Below are 23038 nucleotides of genomic sequence, written 5' to 3'. Positions count from 1 at the left end.
GTAAACATTTGACTTGGTTATATAGTACAGTTGACTTGGTTATATTGCAGAATGCACGATGAAGTGGCAGAATTAAGAATATAGGAGCATACTCCTGTTTTTCCTAAGATCTAGAGCAATGCAGCATGTGTGCTATGAACATCTTGAAACTCATGACTTGGTCAATTAAAGTTGTGGTTTTTTGTTTTAAACTTCTTGATTGATGTGGATGGGGATTCCCCCAACACTGACAGTCCAAGCATGACCTTTATGAAAAGAACAAATCTAATTTGCCCCAGAAGAGTTCAGTGCTGGAACAAGGGCTCACAGACTTTGCTCATCTTCAGATTTGGAGCTGCCATACCTTAACGGATGTCCAGAGTATGTAGATTTATTGATGGTTCCCAAATATCATCAAGCTTTTATGCTAGTTCATTTAAATGCTATTCTGACAGCAGAACTGCATGATCCCTTTCTCCAACAGATTCTACAGTTGTGATCCATACAATACTGAAGTTTTGCTCCACTGTTCACTGGACTGGCCAAAGTTTTATAAATACAGAATTTTGTTCCTCTCTCCTTTTTAAAAAGATCTGGCTGGTTTTCTGACCCATCTGCAGATCCTTCTGGAATGAAGAGATTGTCAAACTACATTGGCTGTTGCAACATTTCTTCTATATGTAATTATATTTAGCAAACAGATCAGACTGGGACAGGGATGTTTGCCATCTGTTAGGCCAAATATTTTTTGGTCACTGAGATGGATATATTTGTATAAAACAATGAGGTGAATGTTCAATTTATGTTTGTATATGTTACCGATGTTAATGTTCAATTCTGATGCTCAAGCCTGTGGTTGCAAGAGTTAAAATAAAATTAAGAAAATAGAAATGCAGTTGTTCTTTCTATTCTAAGTTTAATTAAAATACCCGTATTTACCTCCTGTCTGGACTCTTGTTTACTCATGAAATGCTGAAGGCGCCACTTGGTGAATTTCTTCATTAATTCTATCCTGTCCTTTTGTTTCTCAATTGCATGCGTCAAACTGGCAATGACCTAAAGAAGTAGAAATATCATTCTGTTTGGCAAATGCATGAATTACACGTGATCACTACAATTTTTAAAAGAATCACTGAAATTCATTAGTAGTTGGAAAATGAAAGTGATAAGCTATATGAAATTAATCAGGAGAATAAATTATTCATCTTCAAATGCAATATTTGTATTAAATCAGGATTGCAAATCATGAACAAATACAAGTGTGAAGGCCTGAGGGGGGAAAACCCCAGAAACATTCAGAAAGAATGTTTCCCTCTGTTTTTTTCTATTTCACCTCTGTTTTTTCTCCTGAAGATTTTTTTCCATCTATATAAAGAAACCACAAAAAAGCAAAAATCAGTGCTTGGCAGTTGAGATGAGCTAGATCCTGCCACACAATAGCATGGCATTCAGGAAAGCTACTGTGAGAAGTCCAATCACTGTTGCTACATGCATCAAAATACTGCATTGAGACAGTCCAGTTTGGATGTGTGATATGATTTGATCCAAACAATGTAATTATTGTGGCAGGGTTTTCTGAAATGCATGTTACTATTCTGTGAAAGGGGAAATAAAGATGGGATATGGTCAAGCTGATTTAGTGCAAGGGCTGTGTGCAATTAGTCGGGTAGTGGTTAAGAGAAGATGTACTCTGATCTGGAGGAATCGGGTTTGATTCCCTGCTCTGCCGCCGGAGCTGTGGAGGCTTATCTGGGGACCAGCTGGGGGCCAGCTGGGTGACCTTGGGCGAGTCACAGTTCTTCAGAGCTCTCTCAGCTCCACCTACCTCACAGGGTGTTTGTTGTGAGGAGGGAGGGGCAAGGATTTTGTAAGCCCCTTTGAGTCTCCTTTAAGAGAGAAAGGAGGGATATAAATCCAACTCTTCTGTTTCTGCGGGAGAAAATCACAACTACCTTATATAGCAATCAGCAAACCTGAGTGCTAATGTTGAAAGGAGACTGATTCATTCTATTTCCTTTCCCAAAGCTGACTTGGCTAAAAAAAAATCTGATTGTGACAATATATGTCCGGGGATGGGAAAAGGGGGAAGCTTCAAGAAACAATATGCAACACTCCCTCCCAGATAGATTCTGGGTAGTTCTCTGATGATTTCAAAGACAGCTAATATATACATGTATATATGATAGCCTTTATTGGCATTCCAAAATACAATAAATACAATAAAACAATAAATACAATAAAACAATTGTCCATAAAAGACAGATAGTTACAGCAGCCATTCAGAGTCTCATCAATAGTCCAAATGGACTCATCAAAAGTGCCATTCCTATACACCACTCCACAGACCTGACTGAAAACCCACCAACAGAGCCCAGGCATCATAACAGCATACAATATCAACACTCCACTATAAAACACAGAGTTTGTTAGAGTGGCACCTAACACAGAACAAGGGATAGGGGGCGAGGAAATGGGCAAACAATTGATTTGACTCCCATAGGTTGCCACAGCCTTCCAGTTGTCACTCACTCCATCCTAGCAATCAATAACAGGAAACTCACTGACATCCCCTCAATGAATCACCCACATTTGACTTTGGGTGACCGTGACCGTGACTGTGAACCCAAAGGTTGCTGGCAGAGGTAGGCACTGTGTGCCAGTAGCAAATAGTTAATGTCAGCAGCATTGTTGTTGTTATGATGATAGCAATCTAGTGCTTAGTATCCATCTAGCGTTGCGTCTATAATCTTTAAAATATATTTTGCTACGCTTTCGCAGAAGTAAGGATCGAGATTATCTAAGATTAAAGGAATCCTAAGAGCATCAGTTAAATGATTGTATAGAAGTGAAGCAATGATGGGTTGGGTCATCCTGATCTTGGCAAATCTTGCACAATGAAACAGAGTGTGCTCCAGTGTCTCTACTTGGCCTGAGTTGCATGGGCATAGCCTCTTTTGTTTATCTATCCGTTGGTATCTGCCTTTAAGGAGCATAGAGGGCATTAAATTGAAATGGGCCAAGCTAATAGAGGAAACTACATAAAAAATAGGCAATTCTCATATTTACTTCCTGCAGCTCCCTTTCAGAGGAGGCATCATGCCAGACCTCAGGTCTAAGTTCCATTTAGGAGGCAAGTTTTAAGTTACCAATAAGCTGCAAAGACCATTAGTTCTTAGCTGCAGATTTATTGTAAGGGGGGGGGGGGGGGAACCAGCGGAGACAATTGTCAGATGCAGTTAGTTTTAAATAAAGTTGGAACTGCACATTCCATTTAAGATCCACAATCATTCAAAAGATTTTATTTTCTCTTCCAGATACTGCACTAGGGTAGCTTTTCTCAAAGGGGAGCAAGGAAGAGGGAGTTAAATCATTTCATTCCATTTCCCTCTAAAATGTCACCCGAGCCACCTTTACTCCCACTTGAGTGGAAAACAATTAACAGCTTGCTTAACTTTTCTTTAGTGGAGGCAGAGGTGGTCCTGGGCTGGTGTTTTTCAGCAGAAAAACTGTAGAAGAGGAAAGAGTTAAGCCTTTCTCCCACCATGCCTTTCTTCCCCAAGGGAAAAAAAAAGATCAGCCCCAGTGACTGCATTTGGGCAGGAAAACGTCTTCAAGTAATCACATAATTAAATTTAATGTGCTGTTCTGCCCTAATGGTTTTTGTAGCAGTTACTACAATTGATCAGCAGAATACATTACCTCATCCTTTCTCCCTATTGAAATTTCATACGTATGTAGCAGCTCCTTCAGGTTCTCCAGCTGATTTGTCAGTTGCCTCACATGTGCCGCGTGTTTCTCTCTCTCCTGACTCATTTCCAGCCTGTGATGTTCAATAAAATGAAGCTTCCATTTCCTCAGTTCAGTTAGAACATTTGTCTGGAGAATCAAAGGAACAGATTTAATGAAGAAACAAGGATCAGTCCATACTTTCAATACGTGATAATCTGTGACTGATCAAGCTTACCAAAACACATACTGATGTACAACATCACTGTTTTTAAAACGAACTGCATTCTCCTGACAAAGAGATGTCTACTGAAAATTCAGCCATGACAGGACAGAATGTTGAATCAAAACAGGAAAGAAGCATCACATTTCAGCAAGAGAGTGTGTATATAGAATTCATGTATTAAGACCACAATTATCTTCAAATTCAGGTTTTACCTTACGGCACTCCACAGTGCCAAGCCAAATTTAAACAGTTCATTCAAATTCTCTTCTGCTTTACTGAGCCCTGCTCAGTAAAATCCAATCACGAGAAACCAGGAGTCTCTTACAGCTGTTATTCAGAGTTCAAAGTGGGACAAACTTGACCCATGGAAGAATTAATTGCATGAGGCTAACTATGTACAATTGAAAACGCGTACAATCCCTCTGACAGAAAAGACATGGCAAGATGATGCGGCAACCATCCCTAAAAGTCTTGTGTCTCTTCCAGGGCTCAGAAGCAACCCTTGTGATTATAGCTTCAGGCAAATCCAAGTGATGGTGAGTCAGTTAAAGCCCACAGAACTCTATGGGATGAGGGGGTGAACAAACTTCAGTTTTAAAAAAGGAGGAATTTGTTTCCTCAGATAGGGGCTTGGAGGGTCTCGTTAAAAGTATTAGGGTTTTTTAAAGTTGGGATGAGCAGGCTTAGTGGGGAAAGCTTATATTTATTTAATAAATGAGCACCTTGCTAAAAGCCAGAAGCATCAAATCTGAGAGTCTCTGAGAACCAGAGATGGTACGGTGAAAGGGGGAAACCTACACTTTGCATTTTGGTAACTAGTTCTAGCAAATCTCCTAAAGTGAGGTAAACTTTTAAAGGAAAGAAAGCAAGAATCTCTCTTGAGTGTTTGTTTACTTCAGTTATAAAATATTAAATTTTGTAGGAGAAAAGCTGTAATTGCTGAGTAGCACTGGACAGTCACTTTATCCTGATAAACTGAAACACTCCACACTTAACATTTATTCCATTGAATACCCTGTTGTTTTCTGTTAAATAAACATGTTTTGCCTTTACTTGCGTTTTATGTGTCCAGTCAAATACAGAAAAAGGGGAAGTAAATTTACATTATGAATACACTCAGCATTGTTATAAGAGCATCTGAATTCGAGACCCAGAAAAGGGGCGGGGGGCGTTTTCACACTACCAACTCTTCATCATAAACTCACGTCACCCATTCTCAAAACTTCAGGTGATTCAGAAATAAAGACAGGCAAGTCTGAGGAAAGGGTCTTTAAATAAGTTCCAGGCAACCAAAGGGGAACCAGAAGTGTTTCAATACATCATAATCTTAAACACAATCAAGGCCTGAGCCTAGAGTACAGTTGCCTCAGAGTGTCATCCTACTCAGCCTTCTCCCATAATGACCACAGATGTCTTGACTCAATATACTGGAAGAGAACATTCCGCCCTGTAATTCAGTGTGAGGCAGGATGCCCTCTTCTAAATAGAATGAACAATCTCAGCAGATGAATACTACATTCTTACTTGGAGGAAGAGGTCATCATGATTAACGAGATGTCAAACATCAGTATTCCTTAACCAGGGGAGGATTGGCTGTTGATGTTCTGGACGAGACCATTTTTTGAAGTAACCACCCCCCAAAGCTCTATTGTATGTAATACCAATGTAGAAAGAGAAGCGGGAAAGGGTTAATATCCCCACTGGGGAGGCATAGGGTTTCTCCACTCTAAATTTGCCTCTCCTACAGCTGTTTTGTTGCTTAAAAACCAGAAAAAAGTGTTCTAGAGCACATGCTTAACTACAGGGTGTGTGAAAAATCTCGCTTTCTTCCTTGAGCCAACATCAGTGGTAAGATTATACTAATTGTGAAGATAAAATATTATTTTTTTAAAATATAGGCACCATTCAATCAAGGATAATTCTTTGATGCTATATTTTAAGAACCACTAAGCTCCACTGATAGAAGCAAACATAAAATAAACTTCTTTCTCACACCAGTACGGGACTGTTACCAAAGCTTTTTTGTGTCTAGCAAAACAGTTTCTCAGGATAGTCCAGTTCCATTCTGCTGACAGATCTTGACAAAAATTACAAAGGGTTTTTTTATGAATTAGCAGACATACATACTTTCAGGCTTCCGCTCCAAAGATCAAGTATGCTCTCTATTTGGGTCACTCTTTCATCAGAAAGACTCAACTCTGTAACATTTGACTCTTGGAGCTCTCTCTGACTAGATGATGATTCTCCAGAAGTCTCTTCTGAATGGACTGGACAAAGTCCCTCCATGTTCTGACAAGCAGGTTCTTTTACAGATGTCGAAACTGAAAGAAAACAAAGAACAAGTTGGCTCTCAGACACAGAGTCATAGAGTTGGAAGACACCCCAAGGGCCATCAAGTCCAACCCCCTGCAATGCAGGAACACATAATTAAAGCACTCCTGACAGATGGCCATCCAGCCTCTGTTTAAAAACCTCCAAAGAAGGAGACTCCACCACACTCTGAGGTAGTGCATTCCACTGTCGAATAGCCCTTATTTACTGTCAGGAAGTTTTTCCTGATGTTTTGGTGGAATCTCTTTTCCTTCACCTTGAACCATTACTCAAACCCAAAACAAGCTTGCTCCCTCACCAACATGACATCCCTTCAAATATCTAAACAGGACTATCATGTCACCTCTTACCCTTCTCTTCACCAAACTAAACATACCCAACTCCCTAAGTCTCTCCTCGTAGGGCATGGACTCCGGACCTTTTACCATTTTGGTTGCCCTCCTCTGGACCCGTTCCAGCTTGTCAATTTCCTTCTTGAAATGCGGTGCCCAGAACTGTACACAATATTCCAGGTGAGTCTAACCAACGCACAATAGAGAGGTATAATTACATCCCTTGATCTAGACCAATTGGCCATGCTGGCAGGGGCTGATAGGAATTGTAGTCCATGAACATCTGGAGTGCCATAGGTTCGCCACCACGGATCTAGACACTATACTCCTATTGATGGAGCCCAGAATTGCATTGGCTTTCTTGGCCGCCGCAACACATTGCTGACTCATGTTCAGTTTGTGGTCTACTAGGACTCCCAGATCCCTTTCGCATGTAGTGTTGTCAGGCCAGGTATCACCCATCCTATATCTGTGTGTTTCATTTTTTCTGCCTAAGTGTAGTAACTTACATTTATCTCTATTGAAATTCATTTTATTTGTTGTGGCCCAGCTTTCTAATCTGTCCAGGTCATTTTGAATTTTGACTCTGTCCTCTGGGTTATTAGTTACCCTTCCTAATTTGGTGTCATCTGCAAATTTGATTAGCATGCCCTCTATTCCATCATCCAAGTCGTTGATAAAAATATTGAATAGCACTCTTTGAGTTCAATCAGTCAACCAATTAGAAATCCATCTAATAGTAGCACTGTCTAGTCAAACAACATTATTAAATCTAACTAATCAAAAGTTGAGAATTTAGAAGGCCAATTATTTTACCCCTATATGTTAATGTAATGTAAAACTGTGTTGCATTAAGAAATTAGTCCTTTAATCCTCATCAGCAATTCCCAGAGGGGGAAAGGGTACTAAGACAGTCTTCTTCCATTTAATTGTAAGGCCTTGTGCTAAAGATTGTGCTATGTTAGAAAAATCTGTATACTCCACAGTGTTTTGGAGCTACTTACAGAGGGGAAAAGTTGCTTTTTTCTTTGTTTATATCTACACAAAAACATATATACACAGAAGATGTGTCTACTAGAGGATTCCTTTAGACTGAGGTTTCTATAAGGATGCTTTTCTTCCCATTCCTCCCAGTTGCTTGCAGCTGCTCCCAATATTTCTTTATAGTGTAGTTTTCATGTACAATTATACAAACACCATATATGCATGACATCTGATTTAAAATCAGGAGCATTACAATGTTGTAATTGGAGAGACCAGGGCTTAAATTACCATGTGCCCATGAAGGTCACTGGTGTTTCTCTCATTAAACCTCAGCCTACGCTAAGCCACTGGAATTAATTTCTAAAATGAATAAGTAATCCCTAATGGGACTGACTTGTAAATTAAGCTGAACCTCTTTTCAGGTTTTCGATAATCAAGTTACAAACTAACACTCTGTTCCCATCCTCAGTAGAGTTATACCTTCTATCCTTGTTGTCCGAGTAGATGTTGCAAAAGCAGAACTTCTTCCTGGCTTCCTCTGGCCTGTTGATACAGTTCTTTGCCTACGTTCATCCATTACTGGACTTTTCCCTATTTCAAACATGAGGAATAACCAAGTTTTAAGAGGCTGGTGTAAAATAGGTCAGCATTCTGCATTTCTCCTGCCATTTATCAAAATTCCTTATATTAGGGCAAGCAGCTGGTAGCCTTTGCCAGAACCAAGTCTGTCCTAGACAGTTAGAAGAAACAGGGTGGAGGAAAGCATGTTAGATAAAGATAAGCTCTGAAATGAATGGCCTCATATCATCATCAAAATATCTATTTCTGTGGATACTTAAATCTGAAAACCTGAGCCATGAACAGCCAGATTTTTCTATGAACCTTACAAAAGCTCCAAGTTAAAACCCTCCAAAATGAAAGAAGTGCCTGTAGCTTTAAGGAACGAATGCCCATTGCTAGGTAACCACAATAGTATTGCTGCCTTTCAAGCCTTGGTTCTGGTAAGGGAAAGGCTGATGAAAGGGGCAAGACCATTTCCAGGGCTGTTTTGGCCTTTTGAGGGAAGCTTCATAAGGTCTGGCTTAGCAGCAACCACTGAAACAACTTGCAGCCACATGACTTGTAAGACTCACTGTTCAGCAGCAGTCACTCCATGAAAATTAGCATGGTATAGTGACTACAGTTGCAGCATAGGATAAGTGAGATCAAAGTTCGAATGTGCACTCTGCTGTAGAAGCTCAGTGGGTAACTTTGGACCAATCACGCATTCTCAGATCAGTCTAACCTACCTCACAGGACTATTGTGAGGATAAAACGGAAGAGAGGAGAATGATGTAAGCTACTTTGGGTTCCCACTGTGGCAGTCTATAAAGGAAGTTATAAAGGAAGTAAATAAATAAAGGCAGGTTATAAAGGAAGTAAATAAATATTATTCAGTGTAGCCAAAGATGGGGAGGAAGACTTGGAGTAGGTCGATTGGTGGGTGAGAAACAGAAAGAAGCATAAAAAGGGAACAGGCTATGGGTTGCCAGGGAAGGGAAAGAAGGGAAAGTGTGAGATGGTTAAAGGAGATGCTCCCCTGCAAGTCACTGCAGGTCCCTTGCCTGTACTTTTATTATCTGCTGTCATAATGAGGGAGGAGTATGAGTGTGAGATGAAGATGCTAGTGAAAGCTGAGGGCAGGCTGCAATTCTTAGCAGTTCTATAAATCAACTAGGTTATATACAGGCTTTGAACTGGGGTAGAATATTCTACACACTTTCCCTATGATCACAAGCTACTGAAGATACTCTCTCTCTCCAAGCATTTTCTTAGTGAATGGGAGATTTCGCTCCCATTTACTTCCCATGAAAGTAAAATACATGCCAATCTTTAGACTAAGCACCAAAAGCTGCAAAAGCCAGAATAAAATTAGCATTACACTTTTAAAGACAAAAGCTGAAAGTCAACTTATTCAACACAATAGACGAGTCTGGAAGCCTAGTGTCTTTGGGAGAAGCATTACTCAGCTGGAGATGAGTTACCACGATCACATTTACTTCAACTGACTGGGACAGTCTGATAAATTTCCAGGCTCAATGACCTAACCGAACAGCGTTAAAAGCATCCAAATGCTAGATTCAACAATTCTAATTAATTTTTCTCAGAAGACAGGAAAACTCTTTTCAATTGTATCACCAGATCTGTTATTTGAAAGGAAAACGTTTTATTAGTAACCAGATTTCTATTATTAGTGCTAGTTCACAGAATATTTTTCCCAATTGCCAGATCCCCTAGCTCTCCAATAATTGGCGGTTGTGGGCTTTTTTTTTTGGAAAATTCACAACAGCCAGTTGATTCCAGTTGTGAAAGCCTTCGACAATACTCCAGGAATTCTGGAGTACTGGTAGTCTATAACTAAAAAACTGAACTACTGAATAAATCATGCTGATTTACTTCCATGCTGACGTAAAGACTCCTCAAAGCATTCCAACCTAGTTCCTATCTTACACTCTCAGGTATGATGAAAACATATTCATCTGTTTCCACTTGCTGTACTACCAGTCCACATATTTTGCACTCTTCATATAAGGCTTTTCACATCCTTTGTCTGAGCAACTGTTTGGAGACAAGCACATGTGAAACTCTAGTTTTAAAAATCCTGAGATAAGGGAGTGTTACATTATCTTTGTCTTCACATTCTGAAGACTGGTGCTTTCAGGCTTGTGAATTAAGTCAGTTACCGAGGTCCACAAAAAGGCAGAAGATAGCGGAAGGATTGTTACATGAGGGACATAAATCCATATTTAAAGGGAAAAAACAATTTGAACAGATGATCAAAACATGTACACAAATGAAAACTGTGTTATGTATCATTTCACAATCCTTGCTTTTAATGGGTTTTTTAAAGACATGCAAAAGTTACTCACTGAATAGTCCCCTAATTTCCTTGCTGCCGTTCAACAAGAGCCAAAAATGATTTCACCTACTGTATGGATATTTGTCGGCAAAAATAAAGCTAGGCTCACTCAACAGATAGTTGGTAGAATAATGTCAGTTTGGTAACAGAAAAGCTGATATAATCTCCAACACTTCACAATGACAGTTCTGTAGCTGAATCTCTACAAGACTTGTGGAAAGAGGAGAAAAATTTTGTCCCATAGACTGGGAGTGTAATGTCGCAGCAAATAAAGAGTTGAAGTTTTAAGAACTGTTCATCTCTAGTTAGGGAATGAGTACCCAACAGCCGATCTTCTTGCAATTGTTCTTGGAACTGTTTTCAAATTCTAGAGTTCTGGCATCATTTGAATCCTAGCAGTGTTGTTACTTTACATATCAGTGGTTGAATAAGGCTTCTCTGTATGTGGGAACGCTGACTCATGGTTGTTCTACATCAAAAGGAGAAATTACCACCACCACCCATCCACACACACAATGCTTGTCCTTCACTCAGTATGCAGTCATAAAACTTATTCACATATGCAGAGGTATGTTATTTCCTGAATGATTTAACTTTATTTAACTGAAAAAAACTCCCCACCCCCCCATAAAAGCAGGATAGCCCCATTTTCACTTATTTTACCTCCTGTCCATGGTGAGGCAGGGGAAGAAGGGGAAATGAGCACACGGATCTGAGGATTGTTCCCTATCTCTCTTCAGGCAGAACTGGGAGACCTTTTAAAGGCAGCCCTAAATGAGTCTACTCAGAAGTAAGTTCTAAGAAATAATTTATGGCAAGATAAACACAGAGAAATTCTAAAGATATGGACACAGTTCGTAGACTGGATGAAAGAAACTGGAGACAAAGAAGAAATATGGGAGAAGAGAGTACAAAGAATGAACTTACTGCTGCTTACTTAAATAAGCGAGATAGAAAATTGTTGGGGGGAGGGGAAAAAGAGGGGAAAGTATGGTTTGGAATATGTTAACAAAAATGCATATGGAGAATGTACAAGTGTAATGAAATTTCAAACTATACAATAAAAAATTATTTTAAAAAAGAAGAAGTTCTGTGGAACTCAATGCCTCTCACCAAAAAGATTTCTTAGGATCAGAAGAGTTAAGTAACTACAAAGGACAACAGTTGTACAAACAAGTCATGGGCCTCAAACGTCCAAGGATCCTGTCCACATCCTCAGATTGACTCAACTGAAAAGGATCCCAAATAATTGGGCAGGTCAGCACCCTTGGTACCTTTTGGATCCTGCCTTTGGTGATGCAGAGCCTAAGTTGGAACAAACTTTACCTTGAAAGTGATAAGAACATGGTCACAGAGTATAGACCAAGCAGTCTATACTCAGTCTCAGGGAAAGATGGAAGGAGATCTGTGAGTCAAACTACTACACCTTCCTGTGCTGAAATTCTCTGCAGGGTCTTAGTGCCTGCTGAGTTCTGTTTCTCTCCCCCCGTCCCTTTGAGATTCTCTTTCATTGTTAGAGGATTTTATTTAAGCGCTGCCTTCATCAAAACCATCGTTGTGTGCTGAATCAAACATTGAGCTTTGATAAAAGACCATTTATTGCTCCGGATGGCTAGGAGCAAGACTTGCCTTTAGGTAAAATTCTGCCCACCATTTTTCTTCCCCATTCAGTGCTGCAAGGAAGAAAATGGCAAGTGCAACTGTGCAGAAAGGCAAGTCTTACTACTAGCCATCTGGAGCAACATAGATGCTCTTTTATCAAAGTCTGATGTTTGCTTTGGCACACAACAATGGTTTTGACAAAGGCGATGCTTAAATAAAATTCTCTAATACTGAAAGAGAATTTGCACTACTTCAAAATGTGGAAACACGCTGCTGCAACTTCCATCCCAGCATGCATGACCACACTGTCATCTTTCCCTGAGACAGAGTATACCTCCCAATAGGCCTCTGATACCCTGGAACAGCTCTTCTGGTCTATACTGTGCAGGCTCAATGTGATGGGAAAGTGTTGCTTCTTTGCCAGCATCACGGCACAATTTAAACTGAACTTTGCCTGAGACTTTCTCTACTGTCACTGTAGCTAATTCCCTTGTTAGTTCATCATCCCTGTCCCTCAGTAAACCAAGGGGCTACTTGGGCTGTAACATTTAAGCATATTAGAGAAATCATGTCGACTGCCTAGGTCATTTTCTTATTCCAGAGGTCAACTGAGCCATCAACAGGATCACTAGAGACATCAGAAAACCATTTGCATCCATTTGGCTCTAGGCATGGATCATATGACTATACTCTGTTTCTCAAAAAGATGTTAGTTCAGTCAGTTGAGGTGCAGCAATTGAGCAAATTGTATGCTTCTGTATTAGATTATAGCCCTGAACAAATATGAGAATTACTTTTCATTTTTATGCACTGCCTTTGTCAAAACCATTATTTTGTGCATTATGGAACATAGTACTTTGATACAAGAGCATGTATGCCAAAATGTGTTTTTACTTTCAAATGGTTTGAGGGAACAGGCCTTGGTAGGCACTAGGACACAGGCAGAGCATTCTACAACAAAGAAGGGGTCCGGGATTCTTTGTTCTGTGGTGGACAAATATACAATCTAACATCTTTATGTGAAACAGAGTATAGATCCCCTACACTTCCAAAACCTTTAAGCAGTGGCTGGACAAACACTTGTCAGGGATGCTCTAGGAATCAATAAGGGGGTTGGACAACTTGGCTGTATGGTCCCTTCCAACCCTATGATTCTTAGTGATTCTTATTCATTCATGTGAACAGTGTTCAGGAAAGTCCATTCTCTAAAAAAGAGCATGGGATGGGTTTCCCACTTTTATGTTCAATGGTAAAGCCCTGTTCTTGCAATGGCTTTTCCTGTTCTGGCTGCCTCTTACTTGGCTTCCTTCCTTTCATAAAAACTGACCCACTTATCTTAACAAACATCAAATTCTCCCACATTACCTGGAACCTTCTGATGCGCCTCTATATGACTGGACTGCCGCAATACACTCGGCTCAAACTTTGGTGTCACTACAGCGTAACGAAGCAGCTCTTCATATTCATCCTAAAATTAAAGCATGACAAACATTTGTCGCCAAGTCAAAACTACTGAACAACAAAAAAAAGTTGCTTGCTTGTAAATTTTAAATATGATACATTATAACTGAATTTACAACTAGGTTTTTTAAAACTTCCAAGAGAACAAAGGACTGTTATATTTTATGCTTCAGAAAAAGTTTAAGGGGGTTTTGGAGTATTTACCAGGAATGGGAACAACTGAACTGTTCTAACACAAGCCATTTGTTCTGCATGGCCCCACGATCTCCTCCTTTTTCTTTCAGCTAATTCAGCAGGTATTGAGCATTCAGGGCACCATTTTTTTGCTCTGTAGTGACCCTTACCTGAACAGCCTGAACTAGCCCAATTTTGTCACAACTTGGAAGCTAAGCAGGGTCAGCCCTAATTAATATTGGGATGGGAGACTACAACTGGGTTGTGACATGGAGTAGAGTGGCAAACCACCTCTGAGTGTCTCTTGCCTTAAAAACCCCACCAGGTCATGCTGTAAATGGCAAAAAAGTGACCTGTGGTTATTTCTGGTCCCCTCTGCCAAGTAAAGGCCAAGGCATGAATTTGGAATGGGGAAGTTGGAGTGGAGACCACGAAAAAAGATCAGAAGTTCAGACAGAGTATCCTGGAAGCAGCAAGGGAGGACAGTATGATCCTCTGAAGATGCCAGCCACAGATGCAGGCGAAACGTCAGGAGAGAATGCTGCTAGAACACGGCCATACAGCCCGGAAACCACACAGCACCCAAGAGGAGAGTATACATCCAAAAGTGTGAAGCTGGTCGTTTTTCTGTCACCGTGGAGGAAGAAAGCATCAGGAACAAGCTCTACTTTGGTCCCATTCACCAAAATATAATCCCCACGATTTATTGACCAAAAAAAACAGGAGGAAAAACTGCAAGTTAACACAGAACAAAAATCACAGAATTTAGAAAAAAAGCTCTTCTTTATCTTACTGTATCCTCCAGGTCCCCCTTTCTGCCGGTCATGCCTTAAAGGAGGGTCTTGGAACTCAGAGAGGACAGGGTTAACAACAACCTTGACCCCTCTTTCTGACCAGCAGCCTCTCCCACCCTAACATGCCATATGTCTGTCCTTTTCTTTCTGGCTTTCCCTGGGCTGGCCTAAATAAAGGCTTGACTGGCGGTAGGCTGACTCTGGATCCCCCCAATGCCCTCTTCTCAGGAGAAGGCCTGTGGTGATCACTGGCTTCCCCTTCTCCTAGCCCCCCCCCCCAAGTTCAAGGGGCTGCTCTGCCCACTTGCACAAGCCACAGAAGGTCCTAGTACAGATACACCCTGCACCCTGACCACCATCTCCCATCTGAGGCCTGCGCTGGGGTTGTCAGGCGCTGAGGCTGCTACCAGTGCATGTCCAGGTGTGGTCTTGCCTTTGCTCCTTTCCCCTCAGGCTCTTGTTGGACTGTCTGGCCCAGTAATGCTTGGGCAAAACTTTATGCTGCTACAGTCTCCTCTGGAGCAAGTGCGTGAGGGGGGTGCCACTCCCAGACAACTTAGAAGCATTCTAAGTAGAAACATTCACTCTACGCCACAGGTGTCAAACTCATAGCCCTCCATCTGGAGGGTCATGAGTTTGACACATATGCTGTATGCTGTCAGTTCTTAATGATTCATAAGAACAAGCCAGCTGGATCAGACCAGAGTCCATCTAGTCCAGCTCTGCTACTTGCAGTGGCCCACCATGTGTCTAGTATGCACACAAAAGCCTGCTTTGCCCAACAGACAGCTAAAAGTGAACCATGGAACCCAGCAGTATGGTACCATATCCCTTATGCTCGGTTTTACATAACCATTGATCTCAAAGTAAAAGGATAAAACTTAAAATATGAGCTTATAAAAATCAATTCTCAACTGGTTTGTTCATAGCACTCTGTCACAAAACTGAGTCATAAACTGCTTTACAATAGCAAGCTTCAAAGCTGACATCTGAGGGAGTTACTTAGGTTGTTGGGTGATTTAACTTTTTTCTCTCCAAATCATTACGACAGGATAATGCCCAAAATGTCAGACATTCTTCACTTTTTTTCACTCCTCCCAAATCCTGATGAGACAATTTTGTGTAAATAAGGACTTTCTGTTCTTTATCATCCTAATCACTTGTGGTCCTCTGGATGTAATTTACTTGCCAAGGCGAGAAAGACTACACTCTGAATTACTTCAAGTTTCCACTATGTCAGCTTGCAGGAACTACACTTAAACACGCACACATGACACAATATTATGTGTGCACAAATACCCAGGCAATTTCCCCATGATGGGGAAATTACAAATTTTAGCTGGGTCCAAACCACTACTAACAACTAAAGTACAAACTCTTTTCTTTATTGATCAAGAAAAGCGTCTACATTCATGGACGTTCAAGATGATGAGAGCTTCGCAAACAAAAGCACGAGCCTATACACCAATAACACCATGACAACTAAATACTGCACCAAATTATAACCAACAGAAAAACAATCCATATAGTTTCTTCTTAACATACTTTTAAAAATACTACTACCTTACCTATCTCACTCTACCAGCATAAGAAGAATCACTGACTGCTATGCTTAAGAAAATAAAATATGTGTTAAAGGTTCGTTTGCCCTATGAGGAGAGAAATGTAGACTTCTGATGACATCAGCACTAGATCAAACATTATCTTGAATTCTTTGCTTGGCCTTCACTGCCATGGCTACACTATGCTTCATTCACATTTCAGCTTTTCCTTCCAATGACTATCAGGCCCCTTCTGCACATGCAGAATAATGCATTTTCAATCCAGTTTCACAATGGTTTGCAAGTGGATTTTGCTATTCTGCACAGCTTCAAAGAGCACTGAAAGCAGATTGAAAGCGTATTATTCTGCATGTGCGGAAGGGGCCTCAGAGATGCCTGAGCATGGATGCAAAAGGCTGAAGCAGGCATTCTGAGAACTCCACGCTCCCAATCCATGTTTGTTCAGAAAGATCACAGTCATTTCATTATATAGCATGTTTCCAGCATACAACTTTCCATTTTTAAAACTTGACAGGAATAAAGCTTAATGAAATTGTTGTGTATAGTGCAACCCTAAACATAGTCTTTCAACGACTTGAGATACAGATGATACATATTCAAAGAGACACTGAGGTTTTATTTTGTTAAATACAATGATGAAAAAAAAATAGAAAATGTAATTGCCTGCTTAAGTTTCAACAAATGATTACTGATGCTTGACCTCAAATGCCATCAAGTTTTTTGGAAAGACTTAATGCATCAAAACATCTTTACAAAATCTGAAGGATTTAAAAGTCAGTTGGAAAAAACAAAACAAATCCTTAGGGTTTTTTTTTAACTAGTTTGGTGTTAGCAAGACTTATTTATTAGAAAAGAAGAAGTAGCCCCTGGATTAATAAAGTTTGTTTGTGCTTGGTCCTATTTCAACCACATCTTTTGAAAAAAATGCAAAATACATAAAACACAATATTAAGTCCTTTGTATGAACAAACTGTATGCTTACCAATAGAATCATACCACAATTACTCACTGGAACTAATAAGCGTTCCATCTCTTACTCAATTGTAGTATATTAAAAATATATCCAAGTGAGCTTTAATGCAGTCTATGAATCACCATGAACCTTATCTCCTTCACATCTCTGCTAGGCTGGCCTCTCTCCATTTAAGAACCTAAGAGTTATAGCTTATAAACTCTTAATTTTTAGAGATTACAAACACAGCGATTGTGTTTGTATAATTCCAATAGCTATTGACAGCTATTGGAAGATATATCTGTCCTTTGAAATGGACTCAAAAACTACAAAAGGGTCTGCTGCTGCAGTTTTTTTTTCAAGTTTCCTGCCATGAAACAAAAGCATCCACATATAGAAGCCCTCATGTTGTAGCACAAATGGCTGGGGGGCGGGGGCGGGTGGTAATATGCCTCTGATTTCACATGACTTCGGAAAGATACAAGGAGCCGGAGAAAAAGTACGCACTCTTTCACTGCTGCCATTTCCACTGATAAAAATCAGGCAGGAAGGAAACCAGAAGTCCTTTCTCATTGCCTTCCCTCCCCGACAGTTTCATAGTACAGAGCAAACAAGCACTGTTTAAGATGAGTTCCCCTGATGTATGACTATAAGTCACACTCCCATGACCTGACATGTGTTGGGCCCAAAGCAGTGACAACCAGTGAACCTGTCTATTCTCTTCTCCCAAGACTACCTCAGATACAAAGTAATAGCCGCAGCAAAAATGTAAGGCTGCGACTCTAAGGTGGCAGCACTAGGCACATTCACAGGGGATTTAACATGCTTATGAGCCACTTGAGAATTTACAGACAGCCTTTTGCACCCCTTCCCTGAACAAACACTCTCTCATGTATCCTCCCATGGGAACAGGCTGGAAATTCACGGTCTCCCTCTCACTGTCCTACTGAAGTATTCTCATGATCAAACACACTTCAGCCCACAGATACACATATGCCAACCCTCATTCTCTTTCACTAACCTGTAGTGCTGGAGGCAGTCATAATTCCACTGTGGCTACTCTTGCAACAGGCTGGACAGCAAGACAATAAACAGGGGATAAGGTAGAGTGAAGGAAGGAGTCCCATCTCATGCTCAGACATTTCACCTTTACACAGGACCTGGTAGGGCAAAGCCAAACTAGGCCAGGTATATGAGTAACAGAGATGGATAGCAGGGAGAGTAATGGATGCACACCTTGAAGGCAAAATTATCGGTTAACTGTTCACTCTTGTCCGAGGACTGGACCCTGAACTCCTTTCCACATTCCCATCTAGCTTTCCAAGTGCAAGCTACAATAGTATGGGTGGAGGAGGCAATGATGTAATATACATCAGACTGCACAGATACAACATCAACTTTACCAACCTCTCCCCCCATCCCAATATATCACCACCTTTGTCCACTGTAATATTTCAGTTCCGGCTTTCTCTTACTTGGCAAGGAACCAAGAACCAATTGGGGAGGGGGGAGCGCATCTAAACATTAAAACTGTACATCCTTGGGCCTGGATAGTAACTGTTGGAACAGGCCTTTTCCCTCCTTCAGTGAGCATACAAACACATGCACGTGCAAAACTCCCAACAGAATGCTTTGCTCAAGCACATGCAGAACAGCCACCAGATGTTCACCTCCAATCTTTTCTTAGGCTACCACAATTAATATGCTGTTGGGTTTTTTTGCTGTCAAATCACAGCTGATTCATGGCGACCCCATAGTGTTTTCAAGGCAAGAGACTTTCTGAGGTGATTTGCCATTGCAAGCCTCCATGTCAGGAGTCTGGTATTCCTTGGAGATCTTCCATCCAAATACTTGCCAAGGTTGTGGCTGAGAGTGTGTGACTGGCCCAGGGTCACCCAGCAAATTTCCTCAGCATAGTGGGGATGCGAACCTGGCTTTCCCAGATCCTTGTCCAAAACTTTAACCATTACACAAGAAAGATCAGTAGCAGAAAAATAAATTTTGAACACCAGAGTGTCACCAATATGAAATGTCTGCATGCTACATATTTTTGTAAAAAAAATGCAAAGTACACGCAACTTCTTTCATATTTTGTCTAACTTTCTACTATTTTTTTGAATTTACGTTAAAAAGCCATATAAGACCTATAAAAATGCACGGTCACAAATGCACAGTCACAAAACACTATGTGAGTTCAAGAGAGGCTATTTCGCACCTACCTGAAGATCTGAAGAGACAGAACTGCCTCGGTCAGAGTCTTTTGGCAAAACAGGACTTGTGTTTCTCTCCTCAGATGATGACATTCCGCATTAACACAGTCCTATAACAAATTCCAGAAGGTAAACTCAAACACAGTTTTTGTGACTGCCCCCAAAATTCCACTGGTGCTATACACTGCAAAATATCCAGTAATGTTCAAATTAGAGCACATTCCTAAGCAGCCCAAAATTTTCAGTGAACAGCTACAGTTCAGTATTGCACCCACATACCAGCAGGACCACCTTTCCCACCATCCCCCCCCCCCCCGCCGCCCCGGTGTGTCACTAAACTCCATTCAAATGCGCAAAACCAGCAACTGCTTATTTACATGCACTCCCTGGGGTGGCTCCCACTTTTGGAAATGATCTGCCCAAGGAGGTCAGGAAGACCTATATGCTCTATCTTTCCACAGAGTGAGCAATACAGAAATGTTGAAAAGGGCATTTTAATGAAGAGATTAGAACTCTAGGTGATCGGAATAGTCCAGGAGAACACCTGTACGGGAACTAGAATTGTTGTATATGCTAGGCATTTTTCTGCTCTTACTGCATTGTCTTCTAATCTAGTAATACTAGTTACTACATGGTTTATAGAATACCCTGCCTGAGGCAGATGGTTGTTCTCACTGCCTTTTAATTCTGTACTATTGCAATGTTCATTGGACAACTTACACTATAGGAGCACATTGCCCTTATTCTGTAACTCGCCTTGAGATTCAGTGAGAAAGGTGGGATATAAATAAAGCAAATAAATACTACTGGTATGTTAACTGAGTAGGAAGCAGAATATTAGTCTGCTCTTCATACTATCCTGAAATATATTTAACTAAGACATCTCTATCCCGATTTTTGATAAATATAAGATTTCCAAGGTTAAACAAATAGAACATAAGTTGCCTTTCTACTTGTATTAGAGAGCTGTGTTGGAATAAACAAATCTGGCAGCAATTTATAGTTCACAGATTTTGTTTCTTCTCTCATGTCCCTATCTTGGGGACCTTAAAAAGCTCTTTAGGCTGCATGCACTTCAGGATTACAAGTGAATATTCCAAGCTATCTTGTTTTGTTCTATCTAGCAAGCTGATCTTATGTTCAGAAATAAACCTCACCTTTTCCAGCGGGATTTAAAGTGAGCACGAACAAGATTTCCTTTGTTGCATACAAAAAACCCAATTTTAAAAAATAAAATCAACTATTCAAAACACAATTATGATCATTCTCATGGGTAAAGCAGAAAGCTTATTAACATATGGGATTCACATAATGTATACCCCATTTTGAACTTAATGCATTACACAGCAAGAATTTAGTATGGATAAAATCCTAAAACATTAAATGAATATTAATGCTTAACAAAATCACTCCCAATAAAATGACTCCAAACCCTTAAAACTTTCTGGGATAGGTATTCAGATTTGGGTAGACATTGATCTGATCTCTTTTGCATGACACTACAAAAAGCGAAGATCAACAGACAAAAAAACAGAAAAAAGACAAGAATGCAAAAATAAAAAATGCAAACATAAACAGCATAATTCTTAACACATCTTTCTACCAGTGTCACGCAACAAATATGTAAAACATGAAAACACAGTTTAGTTTACTATTCCAGCTAAATAGCAGTGAGCCATTCAGCAAAAATCATTGCAGAAATGTATGTCTTCAACCACAGACACAGGTACGTGTTTCAGGAACATGTACATGTAACAATAATAACAGTAGCAATAAATTAAACCACCTTAGTGTCTGCAAATCATTCACAAACATGAATAATTCTGCACAATAGCTCAATACAGTAATTCCATATTTCATATAAGGAACTGAACCTGAGAGAGTAGCTTCCTTAAAACCACCACTCAGTTTATAGGTAAAGAAAAGACGTAGCAAGAGACTAGGCTTAGGAAAGGTAGAGAACTTTAAGAAGCTGAGCCAACGTGCTAGTGCTGTTAATATTAGGGCACATGAGTAAGCATGAATTTTTTCTAACATAACCAGAGGGATGTACAGTAATTTATATGGCAGACAGTGTGTTAGGATGCTGAGCTAGAATCTGGGAAACCTGTTTACATCACCACTCAGCTATGGAAGCTTGCTGGGTGACTTTGTGTGTGTGCACCATCAAGTCACAACTGACCCTGTAGAGTTTTCAAGGCAAGAGATGTTCACAGGTGGCTTCCCATTGCCTGACTTTACATAGGCAAAAAGTTCTGAGAGAACTGTGACTGGCCCAAGATCACCCAGCTGACTTAACTTGCAGGTGTGGGGAATCTAACACTGTTCTCCGGATTAAAGTCTGCCAGTCCTAACCACTTATATTGCAGTGACCTTGCGTAGCCTAATTCATTCCACGAGAGTGGTGACAATAAAATGGAGAAGGGTAGCGCAATGTACACGTCCCTGATGAATGCATAGGCAACAGGAGTGCGAGAGGAAGATTAGGGATTACTGTGCAATAGGATTACAGAACTGACAAACACACTTTTAGATACCACACATGTGTGCGCGTATTGTGAACGTGGGTTCCTTGAGACTTATCCTCAAACCAAAAGCAATCTGCCTACCCTCCTAAGTTGTTCCTTCCGCCTACACTGCCTCTATTGATTTCTCGGACACTGGTTTATGGAGATACACGAACAAAAAAAGCAGCCTCCCCAAACAAACACCACGAGTCAATTGCATCAACAAAGCGCAATTAGGAGGACACTGAATTGCATCGAGAAAATCAATGACGGAAATGCCATCAGCAGACCTGAGTGGCAAGCACAAAGTGTGGGGTGCATCCTGCGAGTTTCAACAGGTTGCATTTAACCTGGCAGCCAAGGAGACGGCAAAACAAGCCTCCCGCAGGGCTGTCTTCCAGCAACCAACCTCTTCAGCCTGCTCCTCACCCGCAAACAGAAATAGACGTACACGCACGCACATACCCCATACTGGAAGCAGCCCTAACTCCTCACTTTAAACTCACCTCTTCTCTCTTCGCAAAAAAATCCAAAAACCCTGGCAGTTTCAAACCACCGGAGCCGAAATAAAAAAACTGACACGATTGGTCTCCCTCTTTTTGTTAAACACACGCTGACAGGGCAATCGTTTCCATTTGCTTAGCTACCAATCAGCAGGCCGCTTTAATCATTTAGAGGCGGGACTTGGTCGATGACGAGATCCAATGGAAAGCCAAGAAATTCGCAGAGTTTGGTTAAGGGTTTTTGTTAAGGTCTAACAGTGCCGGGGTTCGACGTAAGAGGGTGTTCTCGGCTCCGCGTGCTGATTGGTCGGTTGATGCTAGCCGGGCCTGTGAGGCGGGTAGCTAACAGGCAGTTAGGGCGAGGTCGCGAGAGGGAGTGGAGGGTTGTTAGGTGGGCGAAGTGAGAAGGTTTTTTAGCCGTGTGGAAGAGTCAAGGGGGCGTGGTTCTTTTTACTGACACTCGCCTGGTTTTAGGTTTATTTATTCGACATTATTTACATGTTTTATTCCTTTGCGAGAAGATGTTAGAAAAGTTAATAATGCTAGTCGTGAACTCTTGCCTGGAGAACCAGATTTATCTCCCTTCTTCTACATTCCTGCTGGGTGATATTGGGCTAGTCACAGTTCTCTCAGAACTCTTATCAGTCCCATCTATCTCACAAAGTGTCCGTTGGGGGGACAGGAAGGGAAGGAGTTTGTAAACAGATATAGATTGTTTCCTTACAGATATAGGAGGTCTCCCTTAGAAAAAATTGCCTCACTTTCTGCTTTACCTTTTCAGAGAAAAGGTATTACC

The 23038-nt window shown here is 40.8% G+C and overlaps 1 protein-coding gene across 5 annotated transcripts in view; it reads right to left on the bottom strand.

Annotated features, from left to right (window-relative positions):
* POC5 (POC5 centriolar protein) overlaps positions 1 to 22347 on the bottom strand; it is a 34501-nt gene extending 12154 nt beyond the window's left edge. The window contains exons 1-7 of one of the 5 annotated variants that reach the window (XM_048504699.1): positions 22246 to 22347; positions 19242 to 19342; positions 13445 to 13547; positions 8059 to 8169; positions 6059 to 6252; positions 3679 to 3855; positions 919 to 1035 (exon numbers count right to left, since the gene is read on the bottom strand). In XM_048504699.1, the coding sequence (XP_048360656.1) occupies positions 919 to 1035; positions 3679 to 3855; positions 6059 to 6252; positions 8059 to 8169; positions 13445 to 13547; positions 19242 to 19325 (786 nt within the window). In that variant the 5' untranslated portion in view covers positions 19326 to 19342; positions 22246 to 22347. The other 4 variants (XM_048504700.1, XM_048504701.1, XM_048504702.1 and 1 more) reach the window with 4 other exon arrangements.
* Positions 22348 to 23038: the final 691 nt, after the last annotated feature.

Source organism: Sphaerodactylus townsendi, linkage group LG07, assembly GCF_021028975.2.
Source record: "Sphaerodactylus townsendi isolate TG3544 linkage group LG07, MPM_Stown_v2.3, whole genome shotgun sequence".
Taxonomy (NCBI): domain Eukaryota; kingdom Metazoa; phylum Chordata; class Lepidosauria; order Squamata; family Sphaerodactylidae; genus Sphaerodactylus; species Sphaerodactylus townsendi.
This window is presented reverse-complemented; position numbering and strand designations above follow the sequence as displayed.